General features: G+C 35.7%; 1 protein-coding gene across 1 annotated transcript in view; it reads right to left on the reverse strand.

The window, feature by feature from the left end:
* BIRC6 (baculoviral IAP repeat containing 6) overlaps positions 1-26,403 on the reverse strand; it is a 238,594-nt gene that overhangs the window by 178,992 nt on the left and 33,199 nt on the right. The window contains exons 4-10 of the mRNA XM_060168808.1: positions 22,438-22,631; positions 18,809-18,920; positions 16,700-16,782; positions 12,320-12,542; positions 12,078-12,238; positions 7,660-7,718; positions 1,921-3,315 (exon numbers count right to left, since the gene is read on the reverse strand). Coding sequence (XP_060024791.1) covers positions 1,921-3,315; positions 7,660-7,718; positions 12,078-12,238; positions 12,320-12,542; positions 16,700-16,782; positions 18,809-18,920; positions 22,438-22,631 — 2,227 coding nt within the window. The remainder of the gene's footprint in view (positions 1-1,920; positions 3,316-7,659; positions 7,719-12,077; positions 12,239-12,319; positions 12,543-16,699; positions 16,783-18,808; positions 18,921-22,437; positions 22,632-26,403) is intronic.

Genomic DNA, 26,403 nt, shown 5'->3' on the forward strand with positions numbered 1-26,403 from the left:
AAATCCCACATGCCATAGGGTGTGGCCAAAAAAAAAAAAATTAACTTACAACATTAATTGTAGATTTTTATCAAAAGACTCAATGTTTCTCCATGAGAGTCTTATGCTATTTGAATATACTCACAAGACAGAGTCAAATCCATTTGATTTACAGTCTACAGTGCTTTTCAAAAATCTACTTTATGGACTGTCATACATACATTTTAAAACATCAACTTTTCTGTCCTCTTTATTGTTATTAATCTCATCTTTTCAAATGCATCTTGATCAGTCAACCCTTAAAGAACTGGGGGATAATTTTTAAAGTGGTTAACTTCTCAGGCTTTCTCTTGCCCTTCAATTCATCTAAATAAATTCCATTACATGAGATCACTTCCTAGAAATTTTCATTGTCCAAACTCCATGAAAACATTAATCTATTTCATAGCTTAAATACTATTTCTCCTCTGAATCGCCAAAAGCTATCTCATCAAATAAATCAAATCATTAAACTCTGATTGCGTTTGTGGAAACTACTAGTATCTTATGAATATGTGCCCTGGGACCAGGTAACTCAGGTTCCAAACCCAGCTCCACTTCCAGATGGCCTACAGCAAATTATATTGTTTTCATTTTTTAAATCTTTCAGATTAAAATATTCCAAAAAATTCAACGTATGGGTGTTCTGCTTTTATTACATTGTGGCAGTTTAATGTAGTTTAAGCACTCTGATGACAGACTGCCCAGGTCTGAACGCTGACTCTGTCATTTATTAGCTCTGTGACTTAGGCAAGTTACTTAACCTCTTTCCCTCGGTTTCCTTATCTGTAAAATGGAGACAATAACAGTACATAACTCATAAAGTTGGTGTGATGACTAAACAAATTAACAGAGGTAAAACTCTCACAGAAATGAACTGGCATATACATGATTAATAAGCTCAATTTATCCTTGACACCACATAGTATTTTAATGGTTTTTCTGAAAGTTCTATTATTCTAAAATTATTCTACACTGCTCATTTTTTAAAATAATCTAGTTGGATTTTGATGTTATTTGAAGATTTTTTTCCCCTTGTTATTTCACTAGATGTGTTTCAAAGAAGGCAACCCACACCACTACGTCCACTGTTATCCTTCTTAGCCAAACTCTTAAAATCTTTTTAAAGAGAGGAAAAATTCAGGTTAATTCCTACCAGAACCACAAATGAGATGCATAACTCTTCCCAAACCCAATTCCTCTGCCAAGCATTGGTTATAGTTACTTAGGCTTCAAATATTTCCTGGCCCTAAATTCCTACTAAACAATCAACAGGACTATTCATTTTCTTGATATTGTCAGTAATTCCTTAGTAACACTATCTGTTACTCTGTATGAAGCCTCAAATGTTGTAAAACTGATTCACTATCAGCAAAAGGTTAAGAGTAAATAAGACAAGAAAAATTTATTTGGCAAAACTAATAATTATTTACTAAATACTTTTATTTCAGAAGGAAATAAGGACATGTATTTGTGCCAGAAACTTTACATACATTATTTCATTTAATTCTACCAAGCCTGGAAATAGGCTGCCTTGTCCTAGTTTATAAATAAAGAAACAAAGGTTTACTGAGTTTAAAGTAACTTGTCCAAAGCCACAAATTTGAGCAGATGCAGAGTCAGGACTCACAGAAACAACAGCAGGTTATTTTCTTGAGGTTAAAGCAGAGAAGATACTTTCTGAGAGACTTATTAACTTATTTAAATTAGAATCCTTACCTAGGGCAGTAGAAAAAAGTTTTAAAAACAGTTAAAACAGTAGAAAGATTTACGACTTCATTATAAAAAAATAAATTTCCATCTATATGGATCTAAAATTCATGCTAAGTATGCACATAAATGAATGCCATATACATTGATTTTATAAGATTTGTAGAAGAACCAAACTAATCAATAGCTTACCTTTGGTGCATGCACACAGCCTGTCTGTGCCCGAGCAGTAAATGACAGAAACAAATGTGTCTTGTTCCTCAGTGCCCTCCTTTTTAGGAGGTTCCACTTTGGCCAAAATTTCAAAGTTTGAAAGATCTAATATTTTTACATATCCTCCCTGAGTGGTTATTACCAGATGCCCAAGAGTAGAAATATCAGACTTTTTCTCTCTCTCAATGCCATTCTTTGAGGTTAACTGCATTTCCTCAGCAGGTTCCTCATAGTCATCCTCTCGATTATCCAGTATATCTGGCGGAAGCAAAATGAGCGAGGTAATTGTGTCCTGGGGATCTTTGATATGTTGGATTTTTATTGGCTCCTCTTCTAAAGTCACTATCCGAGTGGCATAATTCATTTTATAAAGTATTAAATATCCACCACTAACATTCCTCTGCTCAGGTTGAATTATCAAAGGAGTCTGTACATCTGCTGGTGATTCATGTTGGATTATACTAATATTTGCACCATTCACTACAGCAAGATTTGATTCCAGCTCACCTTTCCGTCTATTACATAGTGCAGAGTTTAACTTATTTAAATTATTCAAGGCCTCTACTTGATTTATTGCACTCAAGGATTCAACAGGGCATGTCCGCAGTCCTACTAATAAATGAATTCCATCAGCACAAGGAGTTATTGAGTCTATACAAAGATTCTCCTCCTCCGCAAACTTTGGCAGCCTCAAACACTGAACCAAAGTCCCAGGCTTCGGAAACACAGAGTTCCACTTCTCAGAATCTGGAGAGGTAAGGTTGGCTGCTGCATCTGCAAATTGCTGAATGTAAGTCACAGGAGGATCCTGCAACAACAACTGCTCCTGACTATCCAGCTCCATTTCAATAATCTGTGGAACTGTAAAACCATCATCGTGCAAACTTTTACTCATTATATTGTTCATCTGTGAAAAGATTTTTCCTGCTTTCTCATCAGATTCCTTGATGCTATAAAGAAGCAAAATGGGTAAAGTCCTTCTTACCAGAGGAAAATTTAATTCTGAATTAGTGCAGGATTCATTGTCAGTTGACCCTTGTTCTGATATACTTTCACCCTGAGTTCTGCTTAAACCATCCAGTGACCTGTGAGAATTACTACTAATGGGTGAGGTAGCAGGAGATTTATATGTTAATAAACCTCCGGCTAATAAACATGGAAAGGGAATGTTGTGTTGTTCCTGGTGCTTTTCCTTTGTCTTTTCACTCTTAGAGTTGGTTAAGCAAGGATTTGCCCCAAGTTCTTCAAGATCCTTAACGGTATCTTCAAGAACATTTGCAACAATCTCCCACTGAAGTTTTTCTGGCTGCTGGAGGATGCTGAGTGCTGTTATATCAAGGCTCACGTCCATGGCTTCCTTCTGTGATGCATGCCCTTTGAAAAGGAACAATATTCATTACAAATGGCCTTGTGAATATAAATCAAAATCTGTAGTATAACATTTTCATTAATTTTCTTTTTTTTGACTCATCCAGTTGGTGCATTTTAATTACACTAGTGGAAGAATTTAAGACCTTTTAAAGGAAATTTAATCAAACCTGAGATGAATCTACTCAGAAAAACCACAGACGTATTAAAGAGTTTCAAAAATCATTTTTAATTCAGAATACATTCTCCTGGCAATCTGTGAGCAAAATCTTTAAAAAAAAAAAGGAGGAAAAAAGGGTTAAAGAATGAAGACATTATTAGTATCAAAATAAAAGATTTCTGTCCTTCAACTCTAAACCAAAAATATACTCAATACTACGCATATGTCATTTATGCACTTTGAAGAATATCCATGAAACATTACTGTAATCTCAGTTCATCACCTCTCTCCCACCCGACCATGCTAATTATCAGCTGACTGTCATAGCATGCAATTTATTTCTAACCTCAGCTCAGAAAAAATAATAACTAGAAAAAAAAGTTCCCAAAATCAGTCATTTTAAGTGAAATATAAGTGTCTTCAGTATTATCCTCTCATTTATAGTTCATTTCAAGTCAACTACATTATAATACCCTTACTGACCTTTTGTCTACCATGTGATCTTCAAGCTGTCCCCTTACAAATAGTATAAAGGTCATTCCTCAGTCTCAATGCTCCAAAAATACCATCTCTCTCAACACAAAACCCTGAAGTAGGTGTCAGTCAACCTCTAAACCAGGTATAATCTCTTGATACTGAATGCAAAGTTTCAACCAATCTGTTTTTTTCCTCAATAGCACAAACTATCAGGCAACAACATTATTAGCAATAATAATGTAAAGGTCACTCTATGTAACTTGTGGAAATACCAAAAAAACTGGAATTGGTTTTACAATTTTAGATTAAGAAGAGCATAGAAGAGTAAGGAAATAAGTATAAAATAACTCAAGGTGATTGCATGGAAGTTTGAAAGTTACCCAAGTACAGGAATGAGCAACAGAGATTCATGGAACATCCAACACTTGAGATATACTGAAAGCTCTGTTTACACCATTTTTGTTAACGATTTCATATGCAATATCTTCAAAATGCTCACGGACAGCTTTATCTAGACTTTCCCATTTTCTCAGCATAAACTTCTCATTTCACACAATGTCACTATTATCATCTAAAACTAAATCCATTTCTAGCAAAGCAGAAAAAACTTTAGTTATAAACTTAACAATTTAATTGTACTAATGAAGCTGTTTAACCACTCATTTGACTATATTCATGTGCAGCCTTTATATTGCCATGCAATATTTATATATATTTACTTTACAAATTTACTCATTTAGATATGAGGCTGAAAGCTGAAACATTATTTTGAGTGAGATTTTTATAACATGCAATACACTGTAATAAATCTTGAGGATGCTAACTATCTATTGGACTAAACTGAAACTTAACTGATTTTTTTTTTTTTTTAGTTATGGTAGGAAATTGCCAAGAAAAAGCTATTATGTACATATTAAAACAAAGTAAACTGACCATAAGTTACATATATTAACACACATTTAAGACAATATTCAAAAGACATGTGAGATGAGATTATCCATTAAAAAAGAAAATATAACAAGTGGCATTACTACTCTGTTTCTTCCCAACTATTTAATCGATGTCTAGGAAACAGCATATGCAGTACATTCTCCTCAGAAGATTGACAAAGCACGACCACTGTTAAATACTGCAGTAAGGAAAACTGTCATCTTTACTTGTCTCAGAATTTCTCAAACCTGTTGGACCACAAAATAAATTTTTACAGAACATACCTACAAATATCCTGCAGTATAATATTCTTCAGATAATCATATTGGGAAACCCTTCTCTATTCTGCTTACTTAGGTAGTGTCAACCCACAGTTCTGCCAGCCAAACTTCCAGAGGTTTACATTAGGCATTTTCCTAGAACCATCAAATTTCAATTTGAACTGTTCTTCAATCTCTTGCCAAACATTCTTCTCCTTCTACACAAGAAGGTATGTACCCTTAATTCTGATATATGAACCAAAGAGCAAACTTTTCTCTCTGACATCATCTACTTACAAAAGTCATAACCTTCAACTAATAAACAGATAAAAGTCTCTTAGTCTCCACTCACATTTTTGAAATTAAGAAATATATTCTACAGTTTTTCAGACCATATCATTCAATTTGACAGGAAGAACTTGGAGTTAGTAAATTTAAGTTTGGAAATAGCATCTATGACTTATTTTAGATACTTCAGGAATAAAATACATCTCCCATTAATATCACAAGCTCCAAAATTCACTAACAGTCTCTCAATATAAAAGAATTAGCTTAGAAGATACATATTTTACTATAAATCAATGAACTACTTACAAATCCTCAAATGAGGCAATTAAAAATTCTGAACTGCAAGAATTTTTTTCTCTTACCATGGTTACCTTTTAATACTACATGAGGACACCACTCCCAACCCTGAATGAGGTATCATAAAAAGAGTCAACAAAAATATACGGTAAGTGGGAAGTGAAGTAAACAGGACTATAGAATCTAAAGGAAGTGTGAAAGATCAAACGGGCGTAGATGAAAAAGATAAAGGCAGAAAGGGGATAAGGAAATAGATCAATATATAAGTACTATAATTACAAAAATACCTACTGAGATCCCTAGACCCAGAGGAAAGAGCTAGGCCACAGCATACAAAGGAAAGGATAATAGCTAGAATCAAAAAATTTAAGAGCAGAAAAAGGAACATTTAGTTCAAATACTTCACTTGACAAAGGAAAAACTGAAGCCCAGAGAGTTTAAGTGACCTGACAAGACCAAAGACTTATTTTGCAAGAGTTCAAGCTCTAACCAGATCTCCAGATAACCAGTGACCAATGTATTATTCTTCATCAGATTTTTCAAAATGCAATAGTAGCCCTTTCTTTTGCAAAGGGGTAACAAAGTGGAAAAAGAGCACTCTTCATCAGACTAAATTTTTTAAATGTAATCAACTATTCTTCCTAGAGCTAATTACACATTTGTATATTATTTGGGGCCATTTCCTACATTTTTCTTGATTGTTTTCATTGCTAAGAACTACCTTAAAAGACAAATGAGGGTTAACCCAAAAAGCAGTGCAGTATTGTTTGGTGGCTTTAAAAAGATTTTACAACAAATTGGAATTGAGAGCACCTGCTACTCTATACTAACTTTAGACACATAACTTTTAACAACTGAACTATACAAAACCAAGTCTCCCCTAAAGAGATTTAATAAGTCATATATGTCCTTATTTCATGACATTTGACATTAGAAAATAGCCAGAATTTAATAATGGTCACTTCTTTAAAATAGTGGCTACTTCCCAGGTAATCTGTTTACATATTTTTATCTTAATCAATTGCCAAAATTTTAAGTAACAGATGTTAATATCACTATTTTATATATTAGGAAGTGCAATCAGACTATAGTAAGTGACAGAGTTGGGCTTCCCTGGTGGCGCAGTGGTTAAGAATCCGTCTGCCGAGGCAGGGGACATGGGTTCGTGCCCTGGTCCAGGAAGATCCCACATGGCGTGGAGCAACTAAGCCTGTGCGCCACAACTACTGAGCCTGCGCTCTAGAGCCCACAAGCCACAACTACTGAAGCCCGCGCGTCTAGAGTCCGTGCTCCGCAACAAGAGAAGCCACCTCAATGAGAAGCCCACGCACCGCAACTAGAGAAAGCCCATGCACAGCAATGAAGACCCAACACAGCCAAAAAAAAAAGTGACAGGGTTAGGATTCGAATTCTGAGATGCCTTGCCTATAATATAACTACATTAAAATATGAAGCATACTCTTTTGCCTTAATATTTCATAAGTTAATGAACAAGGCAGCATTTATTTGATGCCTTAATGTCTATGATTTTATATTTTATAATTTATTCTCTATTCCCCTGTGTTTTGGGGAGAATAAGAAATCATTAATAATTATTAATTTAAATGTTACTTTTATTTAACAATACAATACACTATACAAATAAGCTGAACACATTTGGAAGAGTTTAACGTCCCTGAAATATGTGACAAAGATTTAATAAGATTCATTTTAATTCCTTTGGCTCAAATAGGTACTATTTAAATTTTAAGTATGAAACTCTATGAACGCACAACTAATTCAAGATCTCTGATACATAATATTTGAGATTACTTTGTGTATTAATGAAAATTTAGAGTTTGCACTAAGAAATACAGAATTAAGTGGTATTTAGCTTTACCTAAAAACTATATAAATACAAGGATATAAAAAAAAGATTATCTAATATTTTTTACATACCTGTCACAGAATCTGATCTGGAGTGCTCTTCACTGTCTGAATCCTCCAGTAAGTCATCACTTAAAAGATAAATTAAAAATTAATTTCCATTTCAAAAAAAGTATACATAACATGAGACAGCAAAGAAAAAAGGACAATGTTACAACCATTGTTTTGCATCTCAAACAAGCATCACACAACTAGCTTAAATGATATATAAGTAGTTTGAGACCCTAACTGATTAACAATGCTAATAATGAATCATCTTAAATCATTAAATAAATGTTTGCCTGAAATAGAGTGTGGTAATCTCTAAAAATTTACAACAGAATCTATGGGAATTCGACAAATGAATAGGTACGACTAGGGATAGTCTGGGTAAATAAAATGAAAAAAGAGAAAAACAGCTAATAAAATCAAGCACAAGCTTCCAGTAGTAAAATTTTAGTAACTATTCTATTACTGAATTCAGAAAAGTTACCCTAAAACCAAATAGAATAGCTGTATAAATATGTGTGTATGTAAGTGTTTTCACACAGATATGCATTTCATTTGTGTTTTGCTTTTGGTTTTTTCCCCTTGTTTGGGAGGGGCTGTTAAGACCACCTTGATAAGCAGGAAAACTACTAAAACTCGTAACTTAGGAGTCAAGACAACAAGACTCTTTTTCCTCTTCACTCAGGTGGCCAAGAAATTGCCAGCCTCTCTCTTTGCATCTAACGTTATCCTCAGTCTCCACTGTTAGCAAACAGGAAAAAAGATATAATTACAGACCACTCTAGCACAACATTAGGCAGTGTATGAACTAACAATCAGCACATTTACAGCAGTTCTAAAATTTTGATAACCTAAACTACAAAAATTAAAAGATGCATTTCACAAGAAGGAAAAGTAATTCTCCCTTTTTGAAACAATATATTGCACCTTCCATCTGAAATACCTAGGCATTTATAATGTTATTTTATTATGAAACGTAACCTGGAAATGTCCCTTAGAAATGCTTAAAGTAATGTCTGAAATTGGGGTGGGAAGGTACTTGCTTAGATATTTTTGACATAATTTCCGTGTTTCAGTCTTTTCAATTGGTAATAATTAACCATAAACAAATTTTGTGCTATAATTTAAAAATAAAAAAGAATGTGAAAAAGATGAGCTGCTAATTAGCCTCAAGCCATTCAAATATTAACTGGCTAGTTTCAGAAAAAATAATAAAGATATTTGGAAAAATAAATCCTAAGAGGAAAAATGAATGATTGGGAATTATCCAGAATGAAGAAGTCCAAACCAAGAAGAAACTATAGGTTTTGAGGGCTTTTGCATTAAGAAAAATAGCCAAATATTACCCAGTTACAGAGACAAAAGATAAAATCTAGTAGTAGTATATTTTAAAGAAGGAATTCAGCTGTCTTGAAGTTACAGAGAATGTTACAAAGGGTTGCCAGATAATTGCCTTAATTAGCCCACAAAAAAACAAGCTTTATTGTGAAATTCTTCAAAATAAAATATTTAAAAAAACATTATTTCTTCACAGAAAAATGCTCATACTACTAAGTGATAAAAATCATATGAGTAAAACCACTAAACTGTACACTTAAAGGGTGACTCTTCTGATGGGTAATGATGCATCAATAAATTTTTTTTTTAATCACATGGGTTTAAAAAAACTATACACACCTAAACGTTAACAAGACTGGATGGTATGATAATGGGGACTCTACTTTTCTTCAATTTACTTCCATATATTTTCTAATATTTCTACAATAAACATGCATTACAGTTGACCACTGAACAACACAGGGATTAGGTGCACCAACACTCCATCCATTAAGTGGAAAATCTGTGTATAACTTATACTAATTGCCCTTCTGTATCCGTGGTTCTGCATCTGCAGATTCAACCAACCACAGATCGTGCAGTGTTCACTATTAAAAAAATACACACATAATTGGATTCACGCAGTTAACCCATGTTGTTGAAGGGTCAAATGTACTTATATAATAGACACTAGATTTACTGAAGTCTTTTACATGATATAAAACCTTTTCCAAAGTAATAAACATGCAAAAAAATATATATGGTAAGTTTAAAATGCTTAGTTAAGATTATATATGCTAATACTACAGGTGTACCTTAGTTTTGATATATAACTAAGATATACAATACTATAAGCAATTTCAAAGTTAAACTCAGGAAATTTTTGTAAATTTGAAAGACATAACATACAAATGAGGCATCCAGACAAAAATGTTAATTCATTAAAATTAAATGTGTCCCAAATATTCTTCCTTAAATAAATTCAGAACAAAAACAAATGTTGCCTTCTAAGTAGAAATAGACAAAAAACAATTGCCAAGCAAGCTATACTGCTAATTACTTTAAACTTCTTGGTTAAGCTTTAATTTCTTCAGTTAATGTATTATTCTTCAAGCTAATGAAGCACAGCATATTTTAAGACAAAATATACTATATATACTATATCTCGTGCCACAGAGGCAGAGGTAGTCTGGCTCATTATATCTACCACCAATTCGACAGGAATCCTGCTACCTCTGGAGGAAAGGAAGGAGAGAGAAAGGGCTTGAAGCTCCACCTCTTCAGCTTCCTCCTACCACCCTGACACACAGTAATCTTTGTATATGACTCATTTCACACTATCTTGGGAGAAAAGGGTCATTCTACCCTGGAAAGATTTTAAGTCTCTTAAAAAAGCAGGCAGAGCGATTTATATCTCAACCCTAGCACACGAGCTCAGATAATACCTGTCCGCAAGAAATACTGGACAAGTGTTTACCTAAAATGTACATTTTACCAAGGTGTGTATATGTGTGTGATCTTAAAACTGCATCTTGACTCAATTTTTAATCCTCAAATTACAAAACTGAGTCAAAAGTTCTAGTTAAAGTCAGTGTTCAGGACACACCAGTTTCATTATCTTCTATGAATAATTTTCCACTAATTTCAAAGTAAATCAAAAGATCACGCATGCTTACTTTTCAGTCTTACTGGCAAATATGGTCAAATTCAAGACAACAATGGGCCAACTGCTTTCCCATCAAGCTCTCACAGGGACTTAAAATAACTGAGAGCACCATGAAGCTTCAATTCAGTCTGTTCCAGAACTCAGACCACATTCATTTACCTACTAATAATTTCCACATACTAATTAGCAAGAGGGACTAGACAGAGGTAAACTTCCCATTTTATATGTTGTGAATTCCCCATTAATTTAAATAATGAAATCATTTCCATTCGTAAAGTTTTATATTACTTCTTTTTTTTTGTTGTTGTTGTGGTACACGGGCCTCTCACTGTTGTGGCCTCTCCCGTTGCGGAGCACAGGCTCCGGACGCGCAGGCTCAGCGGCCATGGCTCACAGGTCCAGCCGCTCTGCGGCATCTTCCCGGACCAGGGCACAAACCCTTGTCCCCTGCATTGGCAGGTGGACTGTCAACCACTGTGCCACCAGGGAAGCCCCTATATTACTTCTTAATGAAAGTGCATGCCACCAAATAAGCAGACTGCGAAATAAAAATGATAAATCACTGTGGTGTAACACCAATCACACATCAGTAACACAAGAAGCCCTGCAAGTGAAATGATAGATCTCAGTATACCAGGACACCTGATCAGTTACACAGGCTCCATTTCACATGGCTACCGTCAGAATCTTAAAAAGTGGTAGCTGCTATTGCTGAAAACAAGCTGAGTGGCTTATGGACCCCTTCATTCTGCCTACATTGGGAGTATCACAAATGTTGCTCTATCTATAATCCTACCCAGTTCAGAGTTACAACTGCAGAGCTTCTTTGGAGACAAGTAGGTAAGATGGGATTTTAATTGACTCTCTTTCCCCCACAGAGGTCAAATACAGCCACAGAAATCATCAATCTCCAGAAAAGCTGAATAGAATAGAATCCAGCACAACAATTCTACCAGAATCTTTCCTTAGCATTAATTATTGTACCTCAACTCACTGTTGACTACTGATACATTTATTGTTTTAAATAATTAGATCACCTTGCCTAGCCATGGGTTATTTCACTATTCATTACCACTTCTATATTTTAGCTGCTAATGAAAAAAGGGGAAATGAACCAAATGATTCAACTGCTCTATGAAAATATTTAGAAGAAGGCAAAATTACAAATCTAATCCAAGGATTTCATTTCATTATTTAGACTTTACTTTTCAATGGTGTGATTATTCCCAATTGGCATAGACTGAGATAGAAAATAAAGTATATTTTATAGACTATGTTGTTTGTGAATGACAATTTCTTTCAAGAATCAATTATTTCAGATTTCTAACCAAACACTGAGTCTCTAATCTCTTGAGACTAACAACGTTTTCTGCCTCTTTAATTAGAATTAAGAGAATATACAATTTAGGAAAAGAAAACACTTAACTTCTATAAATATTATCAAAACAAATTTACATACCTATCTCCTTCCAATTTTGGTATATCTGAGCAACTAGACGAGTCTTCCAGCCATGCCAAAGTTGGTCTCCTAGATTCAACTGCTGAGCTTGGTTCTCCTGAGAGAATAAGCTGTTGTACAATTGCTGGATCATATGCATTAATTTCAAATTTTAAGTGCACCTAAACAAATAAATGAAAAGCCTAAATTTACAACGGATTTTTTCTCAATCACTAATATGTTTCTTCAAAATTAAAACATACCTTCATAAGTTTGGAAACATCCCATATACAGATCTTTCCTCGTTTCGTTGCAGCAGCTAAAAAGTGAGGGCAGCTCCCGGACCCAAAGCAAGATATTCTGTCAGTTCCATCCGTGCAAGGGAACTGCGCGGGACTTGTTGCAAGAGTGACTGACAATGGCACATTCTGTGTGTGCTCACCTTTCACAAACGGGCAATTTGGGGAATGTCTCTCGTGTTCAGACCTTTACACAAATTAAGGAAGGGAAAGTTTACTGAACAACTAAGCCGTTAAGTCTGTACACTAAAAGAGAACTCCGCGATATTTTTTCTTTAAAAAAAAACAATTAATTGAACTTAAAGTATTCTTTAATTAAAGACTTAAATAGCAAATTGTTTCATTTTACTGAGATCACTCTAACATGTTAAACTACTCACTTTAACAGCAATTGTTCACTTTAACTGATTACAAACAAAGCCAGTCTCAGATGAAACAGACAAATGATACAGTAAAATTTATATCATATTAATATACTGATAAAACTGTTTAATCTCCTTATATTTCTTCACACTAGTTTCCCACAGCTTTAAATAAATAATTACTTTGTTTCAGTTTAAAATTTTCTATGTATTCTACAGCATGGTGACAAAAGATAACATTACCATATTGTATATTTGAAATTTGTGAAGAGGATGTATCTTGAATTAAACATTCTTAACACACAAACTGGTAACTATTAGAGGTGATGGATATGTTAATTAACTTGATTATGGTGATCTTTTCACAATATGTATATATACTAAAACACCAGATTGTACACCTTAAATGTATGTAATTTTTACATGTCAAAGTTATCTCAATAAAGTTGTTTTTAAAATAAATAAATAATCCATACGTAGATACAGACCCACCTATCTATATAAGTGGCCACAGCTGTAAAGAGCATACAATAAAACTCTATAAATGCCATTCATACTGCAAAAAACTTTTTTAGTAAAGACCTGAAGGCAGAAAGATCTCTAGAGTATGGATAAAATAACATATATCAAAAACACAGATATACCCTTCACATTCACTATCAGACTCCATCAGACAAATAACTTTAAGAAACTTGGATAATGTCTATAGATTGTACATTATTTCCTTCACATAAATACTTACTGAGCAAAATGAAATGGTAAATTAGTTTACTAGAAAACCCTAACGTGTGTAATAAGAATAAAATACTAGGACCTCAGATCAAGATTGGTATACTGACTTAAAGAATTTTCTCAAATATTTAAAGCAGGATCAACTTAACACTTAAAAATTATCTGCCCAACTTTGTGACTACTTTATTTCTTTTTGGTTATTCTTTTTTTTTATTTTTTTAAACTTTCACTAGCTGTAATTACAAGGCATTATTTGAAATGTAAGAATGCTGCCATCCAAAAAAAGAGGCTTTTTTTAAAACCCATTTTTATACTTCCATGTCAAAGAAAGGAAAGCTATACTCTATAAAATATTCCATGGGGTATACATATTTCTTTTTACACTGCACCTACAACTTACCTATAACCATATATGAATCCTGGACACTTTACAATACACAAGGTGTCTTACGTTAATGCTTTTACATGGCATCTGCAGGCACATGATATCTGAACTGGATTCCTTCACAGCCAAACCTTAGGGTATTTTTCCTCTTTCCATCTTTCTCTCTTAACCTGAGTTTTAACTTTTTAATTAAAATTTTATTTACACAACATATGACTATCTGAAATACAGCAAAAGACCCACTTCGGTTATAATAGCCAACCCCAGTAATCTCCTATCCCACCTCCAGGTAACCACTATTACGAATTTAATATACTTCTAAAATATTTTTATAAGTTTATACACATACATGTACATTCAGAAAATATGGGGTTTTTCATTTTAAATAAACAATATTATTATATGAATCATTCTACAACAGCTTTTTTTTTTTTTGCTCTTTTTATAAATTTATTTATTTATTTATTTAATTTTTGGCTGCATTGGGTTTTTGCTGCTGTGTGTGGGCTTTCTCCAGTTGTGGCGAGCCGGGGCTGCTCTTTGTTAAGGTGCATAGCTTCTCACTGCGGTGGCTTCTCTTGTTGCGGAGCACGGGCTCCAGGTGCGCGGGCTTCAGTAGCTGTGGCACATGGACTCAGTAGTTGTGGCGCCCGGGCTTAGCTGCTCTGCGGCATGTGGGATCTTCCCGGACCAGGGCTCGAACCTGTGTCCCCTGCACTGGCAGGCGGATTCTTAACCACTTCGCCACCAGGGAAGTCCCTACAACAGCTTTCTTGATACAATAACACATCTAAAAGGTACTCGTGATTAATAGAGAGCTAACTGTTCATTCCTTTAACTGTTGGATCATAGTCAATTACATGAATATATTTTACTTAGGTAGTCCCCTCCTGAGAGGCATGTAAGATTTTCCAGTTTTTCACTACCATGACCATTTTGCGCTTCCTTGCATATAAGAGCAATTAATTCTCTAGTGTAAATAAGAAGTGGAACTGCTAGATAATAAGGGGCCCATTTTATTTTATTTTTTTAAAGTTCAATCTCCCTCCAAAGTGGCTCTATCAACTCCTACCATCAAAATATGAGTCCCATCTTCCCCTAAAAATGAAAAATCTTCATTCTATTCCTCCTTTCAGATTCAGAAGGTACACAGGCTCAGCTCCCTAGCCCCCATCAATCCCATTCCCTCTATCCATTTGGAGCACTGGCCCTAGGCCCTCAGAGACTCTACCAACTGCTTAAGAGTTTGAGGAATCCTGAATCCCGGGGCAAAGAAAAGGTAGAACCCTTGATTTCCTGACCATATCAAGAAAAGATGGGTTTTAAACAGCCCAAGTTGGAAATCTGAATCAACTTTCCCACAGAAAAATATTTATGAATAAAGATACATTCTATAATGTTATGGTATAATTTTTCAGGTGTGGGTTAAATAACTTTCTGAGGATCAGCCTAAGAAACTAAAATATACGTGTTAAAATGGTTGCTATATATATAAAGATGGTTTCATGGGGAAAAGACTAAATTCCAAACAGAACCTTAACCTAAATTGGAAATTGCTCATACTCAACTCTCAGTCAGCAGACGCAATTTCAATTTTTCATATTTTCAGTATTTCCCACTGCAACCTGGAATCCACATGCACACTCTAATAGGCTTTAGCAAGTTCACATCAGCTGATTAACATTCAGAGATCTCGAACTAATTATAGTACAAAATAAGTGGTATATCTTAAAACCAAATCCTGGCTCCATGACTTACTAGCCAAATGATCTTCACCAAATTTTATTTTTTTTATTTTAAAATGGTATAATAATTCTTATCTCATGGAGTGACTATGGATTAAACTGGAGAATATTCTCAATTCCCTCCTATAAAATGGAGATGATAATAATACCTAACTCATAAAGCTAATGTGAGAATTAAATGAGTTAAAAATATATAAAATGTGTAGGATGGTACCTGGTAAACCATATTATATAAATATTTGCTATTATTACCATTTTATTTATTTATTTATTTATTTTTGGCTGCGTTGGGTCTTCGTTGCTGCGTGCGGGCTTTCTCTAGTTGCGGCGAGCGGGGGCTACTCTTCATTGCACTGCGCAGGCTTCTCACTGTGGTGGCTTCTCTTGTTGCAGAGCACAGGCTCTAGGCATGGAGGCTTCAGTAGTTGTGGCATGTGGGCTCAGCAGTTGTGGCTCATGGGCTCTAGAGCACAGGCTCAGTAGTTGTGGAGCACGGGCTTCGTTGCTCCACAGCATGTGGGATCTTCCCGGACCAGGACTTCAATCCACGTCCCCTGCACTGGCAGGCAGATTCTTAACCACTGTACCACCAGGGAAGTCCCACTATTTCTATTAATAGGGCCTCTGAGTAGTTATTTCTAAAAATGAGGTTCCAATACATGATCTCTATTGTTTAACCAAGTTCTAAACTTTCATGCACTAGAATTCAAAACCACCACAGACTCCCTAGAATTACTTCAAAATTAGAAATGCAAATCATAAAGGCCCTCCTCTGTGGATTCTCTATTGATGACCTGCCCTCAAAAGAACAAGGCTAAACTGCTGAATTTAGTCATGCTTTTTAAACTTATTTTATCATAGCCTTCTAGTTTTCAGTCAGAGTCTAGTTCCATTCTTTGGCACTTCTCCCATGTACACATCTTGGAAAGTTACACATTAGAGATCCTGTATGCCAAGTGATATGACAGAGCATAGACAGCATTACCTCATTCTCTTAGGACAGAGGCAAAAATATAGATGACAAAAGGCAAGAATATTAATATACAGATATCAGAAAAATAAAATTTAGAAGCACATTTATAGAACTTAGCCTATTACATTCAGAAATATCAAGACTCACCAAGGTTCATCAGTAGGTTCCCAACAGACGAGACATACACTACAAGTAAAACACATGGCTCTATCATCTCCAGATGAGGCAGGCTGCAAATTTATAAAGAAGACAGAAAAGGTTTATCAATATTAAAATTGCTTAATAAAAACTCTTCTAAATAAGTTCATAATTTTAGGTAAAATTCCATATTGAGGAAAAGAAAATTAGCCTATACTATTAGCCCTCAACAATATACTTTTAATCTCCAAACGTTTATAAATTTGCTGCCTTATTTGAAAAATTATGTTTCATCAGCAAATGACCACTAAATCAAATATGGAGACACACACATCCTCAATCTCTGATCTAGCATCTTCTAATTGTATTACTAAAGTATTTTAAATATAGTTAAGTATATGAAAGGAAATTGTCTAACAGGTTTATTATTAAAAACTGAATTCTATACTACTACATAGGAAAGGGCAAGTGAAAAGGAAAAGCAAACTAGTGAACGTAATTAAGGTAACATTCTTTAAGTAAGACACGTATGACAAAATGACATTTATACATATATAAAATCTAAATCTGAACTGAAATATACCTCTAAAAACTAATATTAATATTTTTGAATACTTACTCTACTTAGCACTTAGTATGTCTACAGGTGTAAATATATTTTTTAGAAGACTGAGAATAATCAGCACCTAATACAGGTAGAAGATTCTAGAAAACCTATGATTTGATCTTTGCAAAAATGGAATACAGGGACTTCCCTGGTGGTCCAGTGGTTAAGACTCCGTGCTTCCAATGCAGGGGGCATGGGTTCAATCCCTGGTAAGGGAACTAAGATCCCACAAGCCGCATGGTGCGGGCCAAAAGGAAAAAAAAAAAAAAAAAGGAATACAATGAACAAGAGCTCAACAGAAAAAATATCAAGGTATCACCTAACAGACTGTTTTAGGAAATGACACCAAATAAGAAGAAGATAAATTATTAGGAAAAATAGTCCTCATTCAATCCTTAACTTAGGAAAACATATTCAGTGATTTTAATATTAGCCAGTCCCCAGATAAATCTATCTTTAACTGGAAATTTGACAAACTCTGAATAAAATCTTCAAATATATATGGTTTTCTGATTTAATCCTAGTTTAAGATACTTCAAGAACACTTCAGGATAACAAAGGAATAATCACTCTTAAGATTCTTTATGACAGTAACTTCAATGTATTCAAAGTTTAATTTAGTTCTAAAATTAAATACGCATGCTTTATGTAAATTGACACGTAATTATTAGATTTCTCAGCTTCTTTAGCAATGGCAAAACAGTGGTAGGCCAGTCTACATTATTCAGCTGAAGTTTCCTTTAACTGGTTTATTATGCCTATCTAAACTCATTTTTCTTAACTTCCTCTACTTTAGCTCCACAAAGCTTTCTATAATGTCCCATTCTCATGTCTTTTTGTCACACTCATCCTTACCTGTACACCCTCCTCTTTTCCTACATAAAACCACGACTATTTTCCCTGATTAATTCTTTATCTTTCTAAATAATTTCTTGATCAATTCTTCAATACATATGTATTCAAGTCACACTGTACTACCCACAATGCTGCTTCCATAGTTATCTAATATATAGGTAATTTTTAATCCCAATAAAATTAAAATTTCAAGAGTAACTGCAATGTATTGCTGTTATTGCATTACCCTAACATGTACTACTCTGTTACGAATACATAAGTCAAAACTGAAAATAAACACACACCCAGAGAGAACACTTCTCAAGACACAAATCTGGAGAATACTGCCTGCTTGTTGATTAACTGTACACATAAACATATTATATATATCATACTTATATATAATCTGAAAGAAAATAGTTATAAAGCATTCTCAGTTATTGGTTACTTTTTTTTTTAATGTTTTCCCCTTTCATACACAGTATGTGACATAGGAAACAGCCAGTCAGTATTAAGATCAAAGGTATAAGAACAAAACTCACATTACATACATACACACAAGCACAGAGCCTGGGTGCATAAAATAGTATAATGACTGAAAAAGTATTAAAATGTTGACAATTTTACTAAAGGCTACAAAGTCATATTGCGAAGAAATTTTTGACAGCCTTATTTACCTGATGATAAAATCCAGCTTGAGCCATGGGATCTGGCTGTGCCCATCTATAGCCTACATGAGGCCATGAGGTAAATGTCTCCCGTCTGTTAGCTTCACTATACATCAATGATCTAAAAGTAAACAAACTTTATGTAACCGAAGTTAGGCATCAAATTACAGTGACACTACTATCTACCACTGAAGAAAAAAGTTTACTGGATTATCAACACAAACTGGGAATGTCTAATTACCAATTCAAATTTGTATTTTAAATTAAAAATGATCAGTTTTAGGAACTTCCCTTAAACAGAGTAGGGAAAAAAGAAACATGATAAGTTAGCTACAACTGATAAACAATTCCCGGAGAGATTAAATTAACCAATGTTGCATAATTAGCAATCAGAGAGCAGAAAATCTGAAAATGTAGAGGCAGAGAACCCTACACTTCCATCATGTGACAAGTTTTGCAAAAATGGATAAAACTACAACCAAAGGAATGGTAGTTTTATCTCAACCATATTGAGAAAGTATATTCTAGTTTAATTTTTTTTTTTTTAAGTAGAAAGCAATTTATATGTTCTTTCTCCAGAGAAATCCTTTTCCAGGAAACTTGTACTCTCCAGGGAATTGTCACAAAAAAAAAGAAATCTTCACATATGTTTTCATTAAAATACATTAGCTCACTAAGAGTGAACCTGTAACAATACTAGAGTATCTTTTTAAAGGAGACTACCAAAATTAGAAAAAGTCCAAACAGCTTCAAATAAGAAAGGACTGATAAGCAGAGCTTCCTCTTCCTAACACAGAAGGGCAACTGATTTTTAAAAAGAGAGAGAAAGTGGTAAAGGTCATCACAAAGAGACCAGAAAAATACTTTTCTTTAAATTCTTCCCTTAAATTAGTACATGGTTTCCTATAATATTGCTAGAGAGCTTTAGGTTTAACTCATAGTTGTGTTCTGATTTGAAAAAAAGAAAAACAGGCACTTTGCTGGTGGTGCAATGGTTAAGAATCTACCTGCCAATGCAGGGGACACAGGTTCAATCCCTGGTCTGGGAAGATCCCACATATCGTGGAGAAACTAAGCCCACGCGCCACAACTATTGGGCCTGCACTCTAGAGCCCACGAACCACAACTACTGAGCCTGTGCACCCCAACTACTGAAGCCCATGCACCCTAGAGCCCGTGCACAGCAACTACTGAGCCCATGCACCGCAACTACTGAAGCCCGCGCACTCTAGGGCCTGTGTGCCACAACTACTGAGCCCGCGTGCTACAGCTACTGAAGCCCACACACCTAGAGCCTGTGCACTGCAAAAAGAGAAGCCACCACAATGAGAAGCCCATGCAACGAAGAGTAGTCCCCGCTCACTGCAACTAGAGAAAGCCCTCACGCAGCAACAAAGATCCAACACAGCCAAAAGTAAATAAAATTTAAAAAAAATAAAACTTAAAAAAAAAATTGTTGAGTTAGAAAAGTTTTATCATCTACAGGGTATAGATGTCTTCAAAGATCTGTGTCAGTCTCAAAACAGAAACCTGTCCATTTAGTTATATTACCAAACAAAACAGCAATAGCATCCAGTAGACCCTTACTCAAACCTCCAACAGAGTTCATCAAGGTTTTCATAAGGTTCCTAGATTCATATTTAATGAAATAAACACCACAGGCTATATCAAAATTAATACTCTGAGACATTTTAACACCTCCAGAAACACTGAAAATCCCATCTAATGAATGCATTTTCTAAAATAAACCATTTATGACAGCTTGCACTGAGTTCTTCAGATACTCTCCTACTGACTGCAAAGAAAATAGCTCTGAAATTATAATCTCAAGATAGGCATGGCTCTCAGATAGGAAACATTTATTCTAAATACATACTTTTCCTTTTTCTCCCCCTCTCCGGACATATTCCAAAGAACATTTTAATGATAGCCACAGCACATATCATCTGACAGTTATTAAAAATGAAAGTCTCCACATTTTGCCCAAAAGTTAGAGATAGCAATACTACTATGGAATACAAAAATTCTTCCCAAATGTTAACAACCAAGAGAAGTTATTTACATAATAATAAAATCACTTAACAAAAAAAGGGCAATTGATTAAGCAGTTTCAGTTTACAAAAGGATAAACTAATAAATATCGCAAACTAATATAAGAGCTATACGGGAATTCCCTGGCTGCCCGGTGGTTGAGACTCCGTGCTTTTGCTGCCGGAGGCCCGGATTCAATCCCTGGTCAGAGAACTGGGATCCCACAAGCCGCACAGTGCAGCTGGCGGGAGGGCGGGGGAGGGGGGAGCAAAACTTAAGATAACAGAAGTTAAAGGTTAACTCATTCAGTAATTTTTTTGCTACATCAGCATGTACTCTTTATAAATGTACTTCAGAAAACAGCATAGGCAGTTACAATTCACATTCAATGAAGAAGTGAAAATGTAAAATGCTACATGGAAAGGGAAATGTGAACTTATCAAAACTGCTAAATTTAATATTTCAGTAAAGCATTTCTAAACTTCAGTACTGATAAATTTTATTTCAAAAACAAATCATTTAAGTTTTTCAATGAATGCATTACTGACTTTTTAGTTAGTTTTATACAAAGCAGAACTCCAATAAATCTCTAGTGAAGAAAATAATGATTGAGGTATGGTTTTTTATAATACTGTTTAAATCCAGGGCAGGCAGCATAAAAATCTTAATTCAAAATTGCCCTAGAAAAGCAAAAACAGGACTTCCCTGGTGGCACAGTGGTTGAGAGTCCGCCTGCCGATGCAGGGGACACGGGTTCGTGCCCCTGTCCGGGAAGATCCCACATGCCGCGGAGAGGCTAGGGCCATGAGCCATGGCCGCTGAGCCTGCGCGTCCGGAGCCTGAGCTCCGCAACGGGAGAGGCGCCAACAGTGAGAGGCCCGCGTACGGCAAAAAAAAAAAAGAAAGAAAGAAAGAAACAAACAAACCAAAAAAACCCACAAAATTGCTCTAACTGCTTTTTTTTTTTTTCTTGCGGTACGCGGGCCTCTCACTGTTGGCGCCTCTCCCGTTGCGGAGCTCAGGCTCCGGACGCGCAGGCTCAGCGGCCATGGCTCACGGGCCCAGCCGCTCCGCGGCATGTGGGATCTTCCCGGACAGGGGCACGAACCTGTGTCCCCTACATCGGTAGGCGGACTCTCAACCACTGTGCCACCAGGGAAGCCCATCCCTAACTGCTTTTTTAACTGTTCATTTTTTAAGTAGGAAATAATATATGGCTCTTTTATTCAGATTCTGGCAGAGTCTTTTAACTTACCAAAATTTATGCCAAAGGTCACAAAATTTCATCAAGGCAAAATAATTCATATACATTTAATAATTATAATATTTTTAAGTTGACTCAAATATCTACTAAGCAAGTACAAAGATGGAATTTTAAAAATATAGTTTCATAATCCCTTTAAATACTTTCCAGGCACCAAAAGAAATTGTTTAACAAGTCAAGGAGTAGTTTACTCCACTTCAGTATTTTAAGAGAAATAAAAATCTGAGTGGTTTTCAAAAATATTTTGAAATTTTTTAAATCAAATTTTACAGTTATTCTTTGTTAATCAAAAAACTTATCAATTCAATCTCATTGTCACATCTTTTTATAAGCAAGGTCATACCTGTCCACAGAACGACCTGGCCCCACCCCAAGTTCTGGACGTGCACTAGGTAAGAGGTAAGACAATCTGTCCATCACTGAGGACGCCACAGGTAAGGCAGCAATATTTTGATTTATTTTCTTAAGTTCATTCACAATGGCACTGGCAATGGACTTCAACACATGATGAGGAAGATGAAATGTAACTGTGGCCCACTGAAAGGAAACAGGAGTGTAAGCAAAGGAAAACATAATAGTTTTCACCAAAACCATGACTTATACGTTATAAGATAAAGAACTATTTACAGTCTCAAGTGAGTTTACTCCATTAATTTATCATTTAAAGTAAGAACCTGCAATTACATAAAAAATGAAACTAACCATCCTGAAAAAGAAAGTTTAGAACTAAATGGTAGCACATCTTCCTACATATCTCATCCACAATTAAGGAGAACTAAAATCATCTGTAGTGAGAAGCTGCTGCATAGCACAAGGAGATCAGCTCAATGTTTTCTGATGACCTAGAGGGGTGGAATAGGGAGGGTGGGAGGGAACTCAAGAGGGAGGGGATATGGGGATATGTGTATACATACAGCTGATTCACTTTGTTGTACAGCAGAAACTAACACAACATTGTAAAGCAATTATACTCCAATAAAGACGTAAAAATAAATAAATTAAAATTTTAAATAAATAAAATCATCTGTCATTTTTCACATTCCTCCAGCACATATACAATGTTAAGCATAAACTAGGCACCTAAATATCTCCACTCATAAATATATAGCTGTACAATTCATCGCTACTGGGTTATACGAAGATTTACTTCAGATGTTGTATTTTTGTTGTCACCATAATTCAGCAAAGTATCTAAAGCATAGACCTTATTGTCACACAGACTTGGATTCTAAGCCCAGCTTCTCCATCAACCATGAGACCCTAGTCAAATTAACTTCAATTTCCTGCTTCTGTGAAATGGGAAAAAACAAATACCTATTCACATAACGTTTCTACAAGAATTCAAGTGAGGATTGGTACAGTGTCTAACAGAGTAAGCCTTCAATAAATGTTAACTACAATTATTTAATATTAAAATAATTACTTAAGAAGTTAGACTGAAAAAAATGCTAAGTATTAATCTCCAAGAGAAATAAGTCTATAAAGTAATTTCATCTTTATATCCTGTTCCTGCTTGCCTATGAATGGTTTCCATTCTGTCTAATACACTCTAGGCAGCCTACTAAATTACTACTTATCTATATTACTGGAAACACTTGTGGCCAGAAACATGACTTCCATTACCTAAGAAACAGAGAGAGAGAAGCTCTTACTTTGTTTCTAGACCTAATCTGCTCATAGACCCAGAGCCTCTTGGTTGAAAGGGAGGCCAAATCCCCTTGAGAAAGGATCCTACAACGATGCCCCAACTCTACACTGTAAATCATACTCCAAGCCTTCCCCAAAGGCACCTGTGGACATTCACTGTAGTCACCGTGAACTAGGGAATAGAAAATATTTAGATCTTTCAGGCATCACAAGATAAGTAACACTGAACTGACCTAAAACATCACTGTGGTCCACTAGTGAAAGTGGGGACATGATGGTGAAGTGATTGATGGAATTTTGGCCCAAAGCTGTCTCAATGAGCTCTGTGGATCCCCAGACCTATCTTGTAGCTATTTCTCTACTTCCCAAATGTACAACTGGAAGAGAAATAGAATAGGCAACTAGAAAAATTCCCACACTGTTTCTCTGATCCTCTTGGAGTACTACTAAAGTAAGAAAGGCCAGGTGGAAGCCCCTAGAACTTTCATTTTTTCTACAAAGCTACTAAACAAAAGCAATGCCACATCCTAAGGAAATTTCTGAGATTAATGTCACTATACTAGCCCTGAAAGATACAGGGGTAATCAAATTATCTCATCTCCATTTAACTGACCTATTTGGCCCATGCAAACGTAAATGGATCTTGAAGAATGACTGTGGACTGTAAAATCAGGTGATGACTTCAACTGTAGCTACTGTTCCAGATGAGATATTTTTACTGAAGCAAATCAACAAATCCCTTGATATTTTGTAGGCAGCTACAATTCTGTCAAATACTTTTTTGTCTATACTAATTTTTAGGGCCATCCAAAAGTAGACTGCTTCTATCTGGCAGAAACAATAAATCTGCACAGTCTTACCCTAGGACTCATGCTCTTTACCATAATCTAGTCTGTAGAGATCCTGATCAGCCTAACATCCTGCAGATCACCACCTTGGTCTACTACATTAGTAACATCACACTAACTGGTCCAGATGAGGGGGAAGTAGCAAGGAACTTAAATGCCTTAGTAAGACACATGCAAGCCAGAAAGAATCAATAATCCCCAGAAAAACTCAGGGTCCTAAAATCTCTTTTAAGTTTTTTCTAAAGGTCCAGTAGTCTGGGCATGTCAGGATATTTCCTCCAAGGTGAAAGGTAAGTTACTATAACTTGTAAAGGCAAACAATGAAAAGAGGCACAATGCTCGGTGGGCCTAAGTGGATTTTGGACCCCAGCGTTCAGCATATTTGAGTATGCTGCTCTACCTCAATTATCAAATAATACATAAGGCACAAGAAGCTCTGTAGCATGTCCAGGCTGAATTGCAAGATGCTCTACCACTTGTAACTTGTGAGCATATTCAATGACACTAGAAGTGTCTGCCGCAAGTAAAGATCCTATCAGGAGTCTCTGGGACAATCACGTAGCAGAACGCTAGGGCAAAGCCATGCCCGCTCCTGTAAATAACTCTTCTCCTTTTGAGAAACAGCTCCTGGCTTCTTAGTAGTCCCTGACAGAAATACCTACCCATGAGACAAATGTCTATGCAATCAGAGTTGTTCACCACAAACTAGGTGCTATCTGACACACCAAACCATAATACTGGGTATGAGGGCTAGCCTTCATTAAGTGGTTTATAAGAAATCAGTCTTGAGAAATCCAAAAGGCAATTCAATTTTGGACCAGTTGAATAATCGAGTAGCTCACATTTCCACAATATCTATTCTTTATGACTCCTTTCTCATTCCACATTGATGGCTTCAGAGGGAACTCCTTATGATGAGATAATTGAGGAAGAAAACCTTTAGCTGTGACATACAGATGGTTCTGCACATTATGTTGGTACCATTCCTAAGTGGAGGGCTGCAGCATCACAGTCCCAATCAGGACAGTGGTGAAGGTGAAATCTTCTCAGTGGCCAGAACTTCAACCAGTTCATTTGGCTGTTCTCTTTGTCTGGACTGAGAGTTGGCCAGAAGTAAAGGTCCTCAATGATTAATGAACAGTAGGTAACGTTTTGGCTAAATGTTCAGGAATTCCGAAGGATCAGGATTGGAAGACTGTTAACAAGGAAGTCAACGGTTAAAGTCTTTGGAAGGACCTCTCAAAATAAACAGAGTGTGAAAATATTTGTGAAATACGTGAATGCTCATCAAAAGGCATCCACTCTAGAGGAAATGGGCAAATTATACACACTATACGAATGTCACTCACCCTCTGGCCATAGCCACTCCAGTGCTTGCTCAATGGACCTGTATGCAAAATGCCATGGCAACAGAGACAGAGGGTATGTACAGACCCAACATTAACTTCCTCTCACCAGGACTGAGCAGGCTAACGGCAGGTTAACCTGTCAATGGCAAATACCAAAGCTGAGGCACCAATAGGACACCATTTTCCAGAAGAAACAGCCAACTATCTGATTGCAGGTTGATTATATTGGATTCCTTCAGTCACAGACTGGGTAGCAATTTGTCTTCACTGTAATAGACACGTATTCTGGATGTGCATTTATATGTTCTGCCCACAATGCTCTGCCATAATATTATACCACTACTGGGGACTAATAGAATGGCTTATGTACCAACAAAGTATTCCATACAACTTTGCTTTTTGCTTCTGACCAAGAAAGCACTTCAAAGGAAAAAAAAAAAGGCAGCAACGGGCTCTTGCCCATGA

This window comes from Lagenorhynchus albirostris, chromosome 13 (assembly GCF_949774975.1).
Source record: "Lagenorhynchus albirostris chromosome 13, mLagAlb1.1, whole genome shotgun sequence".
Lineage (NCBI taxonomy): Eukaryota > Metazoa > Chordata > Mammalia > Artiodactyla > Delphinidae > Lagenorhynchus > Lagenorhynchus albirostris.